The sequence below is a fragment of the Oryctolagus cuniculus genome, chromosome 16, assembly GCF_964237555.1.
Source record: "Oryctolagus cuniculus chromosome 16, mOryCun1.1, whole genome shotgun sequence".
NCBI classification, from domain to species: domain Eukaryota; kingdom Metazoa; phylum Chordata; class Mammalia; order Lagomorpha; family Leporidae; genus Oryctolagus; species Oryctolagus cuniculus.
Window position 1 is genome coordinate 11,766,058 of NC_091447.1, and position 14,855 is coordinate 11,780,912.

At 37.3% G+C, this 14,855-nt stretch overlaps 1 protein-coding gene across 4 annotated transcripts in view; it reads right to left on the minus strand.

Moving 5' to 3' along the window:
- Nucleotides 1–353: 353 nt before the first annotated feature.
- TMEM196 (transmembrane protein 196) overlaps nucleotides 354–14,855 on the minus strand; it is a 67,955-nt gene continuing 53,453 nt past the window's right edge. For 2 of the 4 annotated variants that reach the window (XM_008261501.4, XM_051852792.2), the window contains exons 2-5: nucleotides 11,471–11,527; nucleotides 7,150–7,404; nucleotides 5,605–5,678; nucleotides 354–3,473 (exon numbers count right to left, since the gene is read on the minus strand). In XM_008261501.4, coding sequence (XP_008259723.1) covers nucleotides 3,467–3,473; nucleotides 5,605–5,678; nucleotides 7,150–7,404; nucleotides 11,471–11,527 — 393 coding nt within the window. In that variant the 3' untranslated portion in view covers nucleotides 354–3,466. The remainder of the gene's footprint in view (nucleotides 3,474–5,604; nucleotides 5,679–7,149; nucleotides 7,405–11,470; nucleotides 11,528–14,855) is intronic. The other 2 variants (XM_002713705.5, XM_051852793.2) reach the window with 1 other exon arrangement.

Here is a 14,855-nt window from a genome sequence, read left to right on the forward strand (position 1 = left end):
AAAAAAAAAAAAAAAAAAAGATTTCGGTTTTCCATTCTTGAGTCTCTTGCAATCCTAGGCCTAATCACAGTTAATTCTGTTTCTTATGGTTATGGTCTGTATTGTATTTCCCCTTGCCTCCACAGGACTTCACATTCTGACTGTGGTCACCATTGTTCTGTATCTTCAACGACTCTCACTCAAGTATCTATCACCTTTCCTATCTCAAGTAATATCTTGTCTTAGTTCCATATCCTCCAGCTGTAACTGTTTCTCCCTCCCCATTGACAGTAGCCTGTAGTGCATTTATGCAATTAGCTATTGTGTCAGGGAGCTATTTTTGTGTTACAATAAAAGAAAGCTGACACCATACGTAATTTTGAAGCACACTGTTTTATTATACAGACATATCAGCAGAGTCATTGGTCATGTTCCACTTCTCAACCATTGTATGTGAACATACACACATACACCTACACATACACAAATGTCTCAAAATTTCTGAGTCCACTTTTATCCTTTTATGCTTATAATAACTCCACCTGTTTGTAGTTGGTCTCTAAAACACACCACCACACCAGTTTCACATATTTATTTTAATTTAGTATCACATCACTTTTCCCCCAGGATAGGCTCACAGTAAAACTATAATGTAGTCTCTACAAATTCTAGTTCATAGTTCAACGTATAGTCAAAATTAAATTTTCAAGCACTTGAATAATGTCCTCTTAACTTTTTTTGCTCACAGAATCACAACACATCCCATGTCAGTCACTCCAAACTCAGCCCTGAAAACATTGGGTAGAAGCAGTTACATTTAAAGATATATCTGTACTTGGTTAAACCTACACTATGGAATACTTGAATAATTGTGATGATTGCATCTCTTTTTTACTCTATGTCAAAGCAGTGATATGCCTACTTTTGTCTTTGATGTGTGATTTCCTATTTGTTCAAAAGGCATTAAAACATCTTGCTGATGTATTATTATTCTCTATTATACAAACGTTCCTGCACTGAAATGCCACCGAAAACTAGAAGCATTCATTTATTCCATCAGAATAAACATGCCAAACAACATCCTTGGGTAAGTTAGCAAAATCACATACACACAAAATATCTGCATTGTAGAGCTGAGATTTCCAGTGGCAGAGCTCAAGAAAGCTTGTGGTGTCAAATGGACAGTATGGTGTTGATTCACTATTTTGGGTTGCATATATGGACAACTTCTGTAATTTACGAGATAATAAGGCTATCTAAATGAGTTGGGGGCATCTTCAAAAGCTATACCAGGCCTGCGCCGCGGCTCACTAAGCTAATCCTCCGCCTTGCGGCGCCGGCACACCGGGTTCTAGGCCGGTCGGGGCGCCAGATTCTGTCCTGGTTGCCCCTCTTCCAGGCCAGCTCTCTGCTGTGGCCAGGGAGTGCAGTGGAGGATGGCCCAAGTCCTTGGGCCCTGCACCCCATGGGAGACCAGGAGAAGCACCTGGCTCCTGCCATCGGATCAGTGCAGTGCACCGGCCACAGTGCGCCAGCCGCGGCGGCCATTGGAGGGTGAACCAATGGCAAAATTGAAGACTTTTCTCTGCCTCTCTCTCTCACTGTCCACTCTGCCTGTCAAAAAAAAGAAAACAAACAAACAAAAAAAAACTACACCAAACAACCAGAGTTCAGTTATTTCCATTGAATAGACATAATTTTTAACAAGCAGATTTAAATAGTTTAGATGATCATATTGTGTTAAAATAAAAAGAACTTTATATTTCTATGAACTCAAATTGTTATTTTGTTAAAACAATTAATAAATATATTTTATTTTTAAATTATAACACATTCTTATACTGGGTTTTGACAATTTTAATTTACCTGTGATTTAATAAGTAACTTATAAAAAGTGACTAGAAAATTTTAGGAGAGAATTCAAATTATATAATACAATGAGAGTTATATGTTTAAAAATATTAGATTTCTTTGCCTGTGGTTGAAGGTTGTATTATCATAAGTATTTTCAAAGGCTGGGCTATTTTCTTGCCTATCTAAATTGTCATTTGTTGCTAGTTTTAACATTGTAGTATGGTAGAGAATGATTGAATCTAACCATTTACATGTAAGTCTATCTTCTGATATTCTACAGAAAATTTTTTCAGGTTCTTTAAATATTAATTTTCTCACACATGTTCTGTCTGTATTATTCCATGTTAATTATTACACAAAACAAAACATTTAAATTAAATTATAGCAAGGTTAATTGCAATTTCCTCATGTGCTTTTCTGTATAAATTAATAGGACTGCAAGATGTTTGAAATGTAAATGTCATGAGCAATTATATACCATAGTGTTTTTATTTATAAATATGGAATGTGTAACTGAAAATTATGCTTATACTGAACCATAATAACTGCTGGTATATAAACATCATAATCAATAATCTCTTTATATTTACTGTTCAAGTCACTCAGCTTCATAAATATCAACCATGATGTTATTTACAAACAAAAGCCATAATAAAAATAATAGTGGACAAATGTAGTATAAATTGAATATATGATTTTATGGACAAAAAAGGCCTCGAACAATTGCCTTTCCATCTCTATTGGAATAGAATCCAGATAACAGCCCTGCAAACCATAATGTCTTTTTACTACCTATTTACATTCATGTTTGCTATAAACATATGATGTAAGACTTTCAATATTTACAGGATTTACACACACATATCCACACATACTTTATCCTTAGGCTCATTCATGAACGTGCAGATCCATCTGCACAGTAGGATCAAAATGTGTTAATTTTCCTTAAGTGCTATTCACTTACAACTACTCACTCTTGTGCAAAAATGCAAAAATATCATACAGATTAGAATTCACTCTCTCTTTAAAAAATCTCTTTTTTTATCCTCTAGGAGTTTTTTGTCATTTACAAATAAATTAGGAAATATAGTTCATTCACAAATTGAAAATAATTGCAATGTTTTTATATCAAGGCATTGCTGAGGTTTTGAATTGTGATTTTCTTGAAGCCAGCTGTCTTTCAAAACAAAGACATCAATAAGTTATGGTTACTTCTTGATATTTGTACTTTTCAATTACTCATATGAAATGTCATTACAAAGCTAATATTCATGCGAGTCACATAGTGTTTGTATAGAATATGAATCTTATTTCTGCTTTTTTTAAAACTGAAAACTCTGTAGAACAATCTGGAAAGTCTGTTGAAATTACTGAACTAGGACATTTCAGGAAAATTTTTCATCCCATTAAAAAAAAGGCTGGAGAAATACATGAGGCAAAATTGAGGAAGAATAATTTTAGTGGATACTCAGGAGAGACAAAAGCAAATGCAAGAACTGTTTTAATTTTATCTCCTAGTCCTTTGGTATCTCCTTGCCTCATGAAAGTCCTAAAAAATATTCAGTTCTTTAAAATATTGATTATACTCTTCCATTAAATATCAGTTGTGGTCCTCCATTGCTCATGTTGTCAGTCATTTCCTGTTAGGAAAATAACATGCATTAATTAAAATTTACTTTAACAATAAGACTTTCATTTGGTTAACGGATTTGCAAAACGGAAATTTCAAGCCATTGAAACACTTGCTGAGTTGCGGGGAAGGACAAGGATTGATATTGTTGCTGCATTTTAAGAAGTAAAATTTCATGGCATCTTGGAGCACATGAAAATGCTGAAGTGACAGTCTGTTAGACCAAAGTCTTCACCCTACAGAGAAATCTCATTCTCTCCTCTTTTCCCTCCATTTCCCTGTCCTTTCCTTAATTCTGATCTGGAAGGATCTAACCTGGAAGGAAGAGAGTGGTTAAAAGTCCAAGGCTTTCCAACGCACACTGCTGAGCATATCAGCAAAGGACCAACACATTCTAGGGGTTACCTCTGCTCTATAGAAAGCTGTGTGGCCTTTGCTAAGAACTGAAAAAGGCCCACCAAGAGTTCATTGTTCATCCATAACTCTAGATCACTCCAAAACTCACAGTAGGAAGGATTTTTTTCATGGCATTGTCACTCACTCCTATAGTGAATAGCAAAACAGTGAGATCTCTCTCATGTTTTGAGGGATCAATCACTAAGAAGTTAGGGAAAACTGCATGAGGAGACAATGAAAACATAGATGTAGAGGTTAAATCAACAAAGTTCTATTTGCAATTATAGAAAATATATTGAGAAAAATTGAGATGTTTTGACTTCATATATGTTATTACATGTGCAACCCTTTACTACACAATAAAAGGTGATGAGAAGGAAAGCCCATGGGCTTGCACAATGGTTAGGAGACCACATTATAAACATTTCACTATAATTATCTAACAATAGATTGATAATATCTCTATACACTTGAACAGGCCTATTTGCAAAAAAAAGTAGAAAATTATTTTCTCAGTTATCTCTTCCTATCAATTTATGTCTGGTTTCTATTTGGAGAAACTGAATGTTCATAAACCTGTAGAGCTATACTTGGCGAAGGTAAGTCTGAAGAATATGTTGGGTGAGTTAGGGTTAAGTTTATATTTGAGAAATCTGATTTGAGACTTCCTTCAGAATCTCATTGTTGAAGACAGGAGGAGTAGAAATTGTCACCCCAAAATGATCATCAACAAAATGTACTCAATTGTTTCTCCAGAAGAAAAAAATATAATTTCCTACTGGATTTACAGAAATTAATAAATTTCAAGTGATTTTCTGCTTCTAAAATGACTTTTACCACGGTACTTCACAAACTTCATGGAAAAGTAGAATTAAATGATAATATGCTAATATTTCAAATCTATTTAAAATCGTTAAAAGCTAATGTAATTTACTGGCCTTTTTTTTTTTTTTGCAGGATTTAAAGAAAGCAGTTCTTAAAAATTTTATACCATAAAAGAATTTCTCAACTGAATTCATCCCAACATGGACAAAGTAAAATTACTGAGAGGAAATGACAGCAAACATTAGTTTTTAAATGGATGCATCTCTCAATTTATTTGCAAATAGGTATGCACAAATTAACAAGAATATTATAGTCTATATTTGGGGAGGACCAAGCTTGGCACTTCCATAGTTTCTGCAAGTATACCATGCTATGTTTGTGACTTTCTATATTTCCAATCAGACTATTTAACCAAACTTAGAACCATGAATACTTGCACTAATTTGAAATGTGGGAAATAATTTTTGAATTGTATCATTATCAGATCATTTCCCTTCAGAGTTTTTGCTGGATCAGTGTCAAGCTTTGGCTATTTATGCAACTTCGGCTTAAGAGATACTTTTTTTCTTTATCCAGAAACATCTATTACTAAATGCAAAACTTCGGTCTGTGAATGATGGTATTGAGTCAGAGTCATAATGTAACAGAGAATAAAAAGTCATGAGTCATCCAAGCAGAAATGTGTTTGGATGCTTATAGGCAGGCTGAATATTTTAAATACTCAACCAACTTTCAAGCTGCAAGATTCTGCCATGTAGGTTCATGTCAGCTCCTCAAGGTAGTTTTCATGACAGTGATACTTTGAGGAGCAACATCACAGCATCAGTCCAGGCTGATCTGCTCACATCATGGCTTCCTAGAGGAGGTGGCACTTCCTGCAGCAACATCACAACATGGTAACTCCCTAGAAATCAGCGTACCTTGTAGGTAACTCCGGTGTCGGGGGCACCACCGGGCAGCTGGGCAAGTCGGTAATTTCAATAGCCCTCAATCTCTGATGTAAATATAACAGTCATACAATAAATATTGTACAAAAATATACACACAAAACTAAAGCACACTTGTATAAAAATCGAACATAAATGAACCACTACTCAAATATATAATGATCATCTATTTTAACCCATTTCTTTACATTAGCAACCCTATTACTTGTATAGTGTTAGTTCTTTAAGGGCATGCATAGATATGTTTTAAATTCTTTTTGGGACAACTTAACTGCATTTACTTTTTATATGTATAGATTGCACACAAAATAGATATAGCTTAACTGCAGAGTAATTTTTCCTGTGAAATGACAATATAAAGAAATACACGGCCGGCATCCTGCTCACTTGGCTAATCCTCTGCCTGTGGTGCTGGCACCCCGGGTTCTAGTCCCGGTTGCTCCTCTTCCAGTCCAGCATTCTGCTGTGACCCAGGAGGGCAATGGAAGATGGCCCAAGTGCTTGAGTCCCTGCACTCGCATGAGAGACCAGGAGGAAGTACCCGGCTCCTGGCTTTGGATCGGCACAGAGCCGGCCGTGGCGGCCATTAAGGGAGTGAACCAACGGAAAGAAGACCTTTCACTCTGTCTCTCTCTCACTGTCTATAACTCTCTCTCTGTCTCTCTCACTGTCTAACTGCCTGGCCAAAAAAAAAAAAAAAAAAAAAAGGAATACACGATAATTTACTACTCTTTCTTGCACTTTGTGCATTTGCATTTTATTTCTATAATATCAAGCAAAAGATAATGTTGTTATTTTCTTAGTGAGTTTGTTTAACAGATGTTTTATCTTTTACTCAGTTGATTCAGCAGCAGGTACAGAATTAAGAAATATGTGCAAAACATTGACAGAAATATAGAAAACTTTCTATACCATTTGTCTTTTAATGCAATTAATGTAACTTCCTGTTTGAATATGCCTCATGAAATAATTATGCAAGGACCATTTTTTAAAACTAAGGCCATGCTACCCAAATATGCATGGAGTTTAGATGAGAACTAAGTGAACCTTTATATGGATTATAGTATCTGCACTGATAGACAAAGCATTTGGTTGCCTTATTAAAGAGCCCCTTTATACATGAAGATCTAATTTACATAATCAAATGCATCACAAGGGATGAGCTAGAAAAAAGAATTCATATGATTTCTAAAACTGGCATTATTGAGTGGAGACAAATTAGTTATGTGTTTTTCTTCAGTAAAATACATAAAAATCCATATTTATAAGGTTTTCAATATTTTCTGCAATGCTATTTTAGGAACCGTGTTTCTTAAGACAGAAAGACTATAGAACTATGTTGAAAAATGCCCATGAATTGCAGAGAAAGAGCTACTGAAAAATTCCTGGGCATGATCCAATATGGCCAAACTTGAGAACTCTCACTCCTCAAACTATCATCTAAATATGCAACTTGATCCACCTAGGCCTGCAGTCTTCCTCAGATAACAGCAATGAGAGGAAAGACACAAAACTCACTTTCTCAGCCATCTCATGTGAGTGATGGAGGGAATGTTCCCTTTCTGAGAACATCCTCCTCTGCTCGTAGCTCGCAAGTCGGCACGTGAGCCAGGAAGACAGGGTGCAGCCCCCAATCCCAATGCATGCCAGAGACATGGAGGCCAGGTGCAGAGGGTACAGGGAAGAGGTCTTCTTTGTGACTGCCCGAAGGAACTGAAAATTCAGGATGCCCCCGATAAGTCCACAGATACAGCAGGCTGAGAAGAGGATCATCTGATAAGGAGAAGAAAAGGGTGTTAAAGTAGAAGCAGTGAGCACCAGAACCCAAATGTCCTTTACTTCTAACCTGCAATAAAGAAAAGGTGTTTGGGATGCATCCAAGAACACAGGAGCTATTCTTTCAGCTGGGATTTTTTTTTAAATGGCTTTTTTATTTGAAATGGAGTGAGAGAGAAACAAAGAAAGCTTCCCTCCATTGGTTTACTCCTCCCCAAGGCCTGCAACAGCTAGGTTTGGCTTGGGGCCCCAGCCAGAAGAAAGAATTGCAATCCATGTCTCCCCAGTGGAAGGCAGGGACCCGACCACCTGAGCCATTAGCACTTCCTCTCAGGGTCTGCATTAGCAGGAAGCTGGAGTCAAGAGTCAGAGCCAGGAATCAAACCCATGCACTAAGATGTGGGACATAGGCATGTTAACCCCTAAGGCAAATGCCTATCGGTCACCTGCATTTCTGTACAGTTTGACTCATCAAGGGTGTAGACCAAAGTGTTTCAAAAATTGATAGCTGACAGTTTTAAACCTAAGGATGTCTTGTGAAAATTCTGAACATAGTTTGTCTTCTTGGTAAACTCAGATTTAAATAACATTTTTGTAATATCTATTGTGTGCTGCTTTGCTAAGTATCCTTTCAATTAATCATCCCAACAGATCACTGGAAGAAGATAGATAAATAAATAGAGAGAGAGAAAGATTTTGGAAAAATGAATGGTGATCAGGTAGTATTCAAATTTAGGGACTGAATCCAAAATTTTGATGTCAAATTGAGTTTTATTAGGTCAAGTCTATAAAAATATCTATCATTGGCTTCTTCTCATGTTAAATCTTTTTACCTTCATATCTGTGTGAGCTGAGGAAATTTAGTTAAATCTCTTTTAATTTAGTGTTTCATGGTGTGCATATCTCTTTATCCAACAGGACTTCCTGTGAACTGTGCTTGTTTCTCAGGTTATTTTGTTTTTTTGGTTGGTTGATTTTTTTTTTTCACTCATTGGCACCCTGATGAGGTATGAATAATGAATGTTCCCAAAATACCGTTGGATTATTTGCTTTGGAGAAACACAGGCTGTGGCTTTGCTTTTGGTTTTACTATTGGTTTGATCTGTATCTCTGCTCATTGACCTCGATGAGTATCGTAGGCTCTCCAGAAGAACCAAGCACAAATTCCTTCTGTGTAGTAAATGTTCTGTGACTATTTAATAAATTTAATTAAATATGCCAATAATTGTAATAATTTTATTTTGGTTTTGTATCTGGTCATAATTCTATGCGTTTTCATGATCCATAATAGGGTGATACTGACTTAATCATCCAATCTTCCTTCCACTCTTCTCCGCAACACAGTCTTCATCTCAACCACTTTTCTTTACCAACAATGGGGCTCACCTCAGTGGTATACATTTTTGTTTCTTGGAAATAATTGTGTTTCTTCCTTGAAAGAAGGCATCAGTCATGTCCTAACTTTATCACAAACCTTCCTGGACGTTCTTGATCTCCTCTGCAGTAGTTACCCAGAGCAAACCACTTTATAACTTATTTCAGCACTTCATTTCACCTAATCATGTATTATCTGCAGTGGCCAGTTGAGTTTAGCAAGCTCTCATGAGCCTCTCGCGTCTTTTAGGCCCTGGGTGAGTTAGCTGCTGTATTATAAAAAGTGACTGACAATTATTACCCCTGTGTAGACTTCAATCTTGTGAAAGAGAAGATCCTACATTTCAACATGTCTTGGTGAATATTAATAAAGAAGAATGAATGGCTTGCCCAACCCAGGTTTTTAAAGGAGGCTTCATTGAGGATACATCATCTCACCTAATGGCATGCAGCTGCAAGCAGAGTGCTTGGCCATAGATATATGAAATAGCACACCAAAAAGCATTATGGTCAGAAGGAACTATAAGTAGTTCATTTTGTTTCTCCAGTTTAATCCATCATCCTTTACTGTGTCTGTTTCACAGCACTTATATTCCGGACTACAAACTCAATGATGGATGAGGAAAGTCTTTTCATAGTTCACTAAATGTAATACTGAAAATAGACCGCCAAATGATGGGAACATATAGCTCACAATTACAAATAGAACCAACCAGTTCTATTGCACTTTGAAGGATATTCAGATAAGCTGTAGTTTCCTAGATATATATATATTGCTGCTTACTTATTTTCAGAAAATATGGAAATATATTATATTCTAACCCTCAAATAGTGAATTGCTGTTAATTAGCAAAGTAGATGACACATTTAATTTACTATCACAGGAAAAGTCATATTTCTCCTGATGTTATTCTCATTAATTCTTTAAAGACAAGACAGTTCATTAACATGTGTTGACAGAACATTTTCACCTAGAAATTAAAATATTAAAATATGTATCTAAGTGTGTAACCCAGTTTATGTTACTTTCAGATCTCACTGGACTGACAATTGTAGGGTTTAGAGATATTAGAATGGAGAAAGTTTTATAAAATTTGGTTAAAGAGGCCGGCGCCACAGCTCACTAGGCTAATTCTCTGCCTGCGGCGCCGGCACCCTGGGTTCTAGTCCTGGTTGGGGCGCCGGATTCTGTCCCGGCTGCCTATCTTCCAGTCCAGCTCTCTGCTCTCTGCGGGAAGGCAGTGGAGGATGGCCCAAGTGCTTGGGCCCTGCACCTGCATGGGAGACCGGTAGGAAGCACCTGGCTCCTGGCTTCGGATTGGCGCAGCGCACCGGCCGCAGCAGCCATTTTGGGGGTGAACCAATGGAAGGAAGACCTTTCTCTGTCTCTCTCTCACTGTCTAACTCTGCCTGTCAAAAAAAATTTGGTTAAAGAGCAGAGAATTCTTTGATAGAGGGCAGAGGTCAGAGCACCTCTGGTGGTAGGGGTTTCTACAACCTGCTTTATAGAAATCTGTTTCTATAAAGTTCAGATCTTATGAATCTTCTCTTCTATAACTGATAAGAGAATTAGAAAGACAGAAAAGGAACACACATTCCTTTTTAAAAATCACTTCCTGTCTTTTCTGTCCCCCCCTCCTGTCATTGGTACAGGAGGGTGTATGTAGACAGAACGAAGGCCTTATCTAAAGAATGCTGGAAGAATAATAAATACAAAGTGTGAGCATCCAATAAAATTCATTTTCTTCTCCAGTGGTTTTGTTTTCCCCTCATATACTTTTTAAAAATTACATCTCACATATCTAAGGCAGTAAGAACTTTCTCCTTTTTATTGCAACAGATTTTTCTCACAGAGAAAGATGATTAGAAAATAACTGCAGTGCTTCCACCCTCTGCCCAGCCCAGATAACTGGTCTCCCCATGGAAGATGCTCTGTAGACTTCAAAGGCTACTTCCTGAGGCCCTTGGGTGGTATTAATGTATCCAAATTGTAAGGACCTAAGATCTTGCCTGTAATACTCAATAAAATAAACTGTGCTTATTCCTTATTTCCAAACTCTCCTAAAATGACTCAGAAGGCAGTGGGGAATCCACATCTCAGTGCACAGAGTTCTCCCCTAGCCAGTATCAGATTAACTGGGAGCATGTTTCTGAAACCAGAAACCTAGGATAGTGCCACAAAGCAGCTGAAAATACTTAGATGTGTGTTCACAGTTATAAAATAAGATGAAATAAAATAAAATAGAATAAATCTTTGAGAATGCACTATAACCATAGCAACCCAGCTCTCTTGCTGCTTTACAAAAACTAGTTTCACAGGCTTAGAAAGCCAGTTTGCCTGAGACTTAGTTCCTTATTAAACCAGTTAGAGTTCCCACAGACTCAAGCTTTATCTTTTGTAGCTCACTGAGGGGTTCAGGTGATAGCCTGGGAGTCTCTAAACTGGAAAAAGTGGAGGTTGTCACCTGCTGTAGTCATTCAAGTTGCATATGCATGCACTCAAAGTATTTCAAAGCTATTCACATTGTTGGTATTTTGCCATAGTCTCTAATATTCTTGACCATTTTCTCAGAGACAAGAAAACCAGCATTTATGTGTCTGTCTCCTTTTTATGAAAGTTGGCTCATCATCAGTTTAGTTTTTGAATTCTTTTCAAACACTTCAAGGCACAAACAAAACAAAAACTTACGATAAGTCCTGATTTTTTTTTGGCGCACAATATTCCACATATGCCACAAAGAAGAAACTGCAAAGGAAACGAAGAACAGTTACTCAGTTTTCAGACAGGAGAGCCCCTAGATTTGAGCATATTGTTCACTCTGACACTTATTCCAGGGAACTTTGGGAATCGTAAATCCCCAGCCAATGCTGGGAAGGAAAAGACCTCATTCTAGAATAGTAATGGATAAATATACAAATTCTAATCAAAATTTATTTATGTGAGGTTGATGTAAGGAAAACTTGAATCAGTTTTAGCATGAAGCAAAATTGAGCATCAAATGAAAATAAAGTTTCGTTCCTCTTATTTCTGTTCACTGTCTTCTTACCCTTCCCACGTTCTGAGGAAGAAGTTGCATGACACACTCATGCATGCTAAGCTGCTAGGACTCAGGAGAGTGAACCACAGCTGGGGAATTTAGCACAAATAAAAAGAGAAGGCATCAGACGGGGGCTGCGTCTCTATAGACACATTCTTTGTACCTTTCAAATTGCCACAATGGCTACCTCCTCATTCTACCAGAAAGACTGCCCTTGTGTATACTTCCAACACAAAGGGATGAAGTTACTGTTGACTTATCGTTACCTGTAAATAAAGACATGGGTGAAAAAAATTGCCTTACCAAAGAAATTACATCAAATCTTCTACTGATGCCAGACTAATAAACATGTTGGTTACCACAAAATGGCAGATAGTTTAATTTGAATAAGTATTTAGGGCCATTTGATTACAAATATGCATGTGTCAGACTCAAGGTGAACCATAGAAATAAAATAAATTCATTTAGATGTAATAAGCCTACTAGACACTTTCTAGTTTGCAAAGAAAACTTATTTCCTTGGATTTTAACAATTTGCTTTTCAAGTCAAGGAGAGCCATCATAATAATTATGTTGATAGTTTCAACTAGGTATTCTATTCTTATTTAAATTAAAAATATCCATGTTAAAATATTCTAAGGATTATCAGAAATAAAATGCATTTAAGAAGTATTCAAAGAATTTGCTAGATAATAATGGGTAAGGGAAGTTGTTGCGAATGAACTTGCCTATATGACGTAGCAAAATGATTAAGAAGCCATGGTCCAGTAAGACAATTCCCCCAGGAGACAATGGGATATGCAAGACTTCATTATATGATTTAGATAGCCTTTCACATTCATTGGGAAAGGATCAGGATCATCTGTTCATTAAATAGTGGTAGAATATTTTGTCAACCTTCTCTGATATCATATACCAAAATTAATATGAAATACTGAGTATTTAAATGTATAAAAATTTATAACTGCATTAAAATTTATAAGTGCAATTTGGAGCCAACAAAGTTAAATATTTATATAATTTTAGAGGAGTGGGAAGGATTTTCTGAATATAGCACCAAAGCCAGAGACCAAAATAGAAAACACTTATAAATATTAACATAGAAAGTTGCTATTTTGATAGTCAAAGGTGTCCAACTCTCAAAAGTAAAATATTAATTGAGGTTACACTCAAAAACTATGTCATAGACAAAGGTTTAGCATTCTCTATAAAAAGAATTAATGAAGTATTTTTAGTACTATACCATTGTGAGAAGAGAGAAACCCAGAACATTATTAAACCAGAATACTTGCTTAATTGTTAGAAACCTTAAAAGCTATTTCTGAGTGATCATTTCCCTCCACTCTCTGGATCCTTGGTGCAGATGAGCTTGTCCTTGGATGGACTCTTTTTGGCTCATCTCATCTTATATCTGCCAAACTTGTGCACAAGCAACTCCAGTGTGGACCAATTCTGTATCCATCATGGCTTCCAGCTTCGTACCAAAGGCCCAGCCTGTCCTAAAATTTCCCCCAAATAACCCACTAGCTCATTTACCCAGAACTCACTCCTGAAATGATCTGTGAGCAGTGTAGCTTTGTGTTTCTTGGGACTGTGGTTGAAATCCATAAACATTGCCATTATTTATTTACAGTGAAGTTTGAGGGGACCTCAGGAGCATACGCTACTTGGTTGGAACAAAGAGACAGTGAAACTGTCAGGTCTAACTGTCACTCACCATTCACAGGAGATAGCAAATGGAAAAGGGGAGTTCTGAGTCCAGGTGGGGAGATGCAGAGGAAGGGAATAAGGAAAAAAATTTCTACTCTCTTTCCACCCTAGAGTGTAAATGCTCTCAATAGTTAGCTTCTGTTGGAGTATCTGAAATCCACATTCTTTAGAAGATGCCTAGAGGGGCTGGTGTTGGGGGGCAGCAGGTTAAACCACTGCCTGTGATACCAGCATCCTGTATAAGCACAGATTCGAGTCCCAGTTGCTCCATTTCTGCTCCAGCCTTCTGTTTATGTGCCTGGAAACAGAAGCAGAAGATGGCCCACGTACTTGGGATGCTGGCACCCAGATAAAAGACCTGAATGGAGTTCTTGTCTCTTGGTTTCAACCTGATAATCCAGCCCTGGCAGTTGCAGCCATTTGAGGAGTGAACCAGCAGATGGAAGATCTCTCTGTCTCTGCCTCTCTCTCTGTTTTTCTTTCAAATGAATAAGTAAATATTTTTTAAGAAAATACCTAGAACCTGAGGGAAAAATTAAAAATGTATACTTGGAGCTATGTGAAATCATGGATTTTCTGAATAGGATCAAGAGATCTTGGCTCAAGTTTAGTCATCATAGTTTATAAAAAAAGTCCCCTCCCCACCAAAGTAGTAAATTAATTTTTCATTCCATTGGTTATTTTTACTCATTTTTAAAGAAGTATTTATTGATTTGAAGGGGAGAGTGACAAGGAGAGAGAGGGGAAGAAGATGAGGCAGAGACCGTGAGATGAAAGACACAGAGAGGGAGAGAGAGAGAGAGAGAGAGAGAGAGAAAGACTTCCATTCTCTGGTTCACTCCCTAAATGGCCAGGCAAAAGCCAGGGGCCTAGAGCTCCATCTGGGTCTTCCTTTGTGGGTGCCAGGGACCCAAGGACTTGGGGCATCCTCCACTGCTTTCCCAGGCTCATTAATAGGAAGCTGATTTGGAAGCATACTCCAACTAGTGCTCTGATATGGAATGCTGGCATTGCAGGCAGCAGCTTAATCTGCTGTGCCATAACATCAGCCCCTGGTTTTCTTAGTTACTCCAAGTCATTGCACAGGCAGGGATCTGAGAAGATGACTCAATTTAGCCCTTGCAGCTTACACATAGGCTGTGGGGAACTAGAAGTTTAGATAGGTCTAGCGATTGCTGGATACAAGGTCACACATCAAGGTCAGAAGTCACACACATAATTTAAAGCTTTATTAAGTGTCTAAGGGATGTGTTCCTAGCAATGTGATGGAAATGCATTATAAAAGTACTTTTCAGGGTTAGTATAGTGCGGATTACGAAAGCAAAT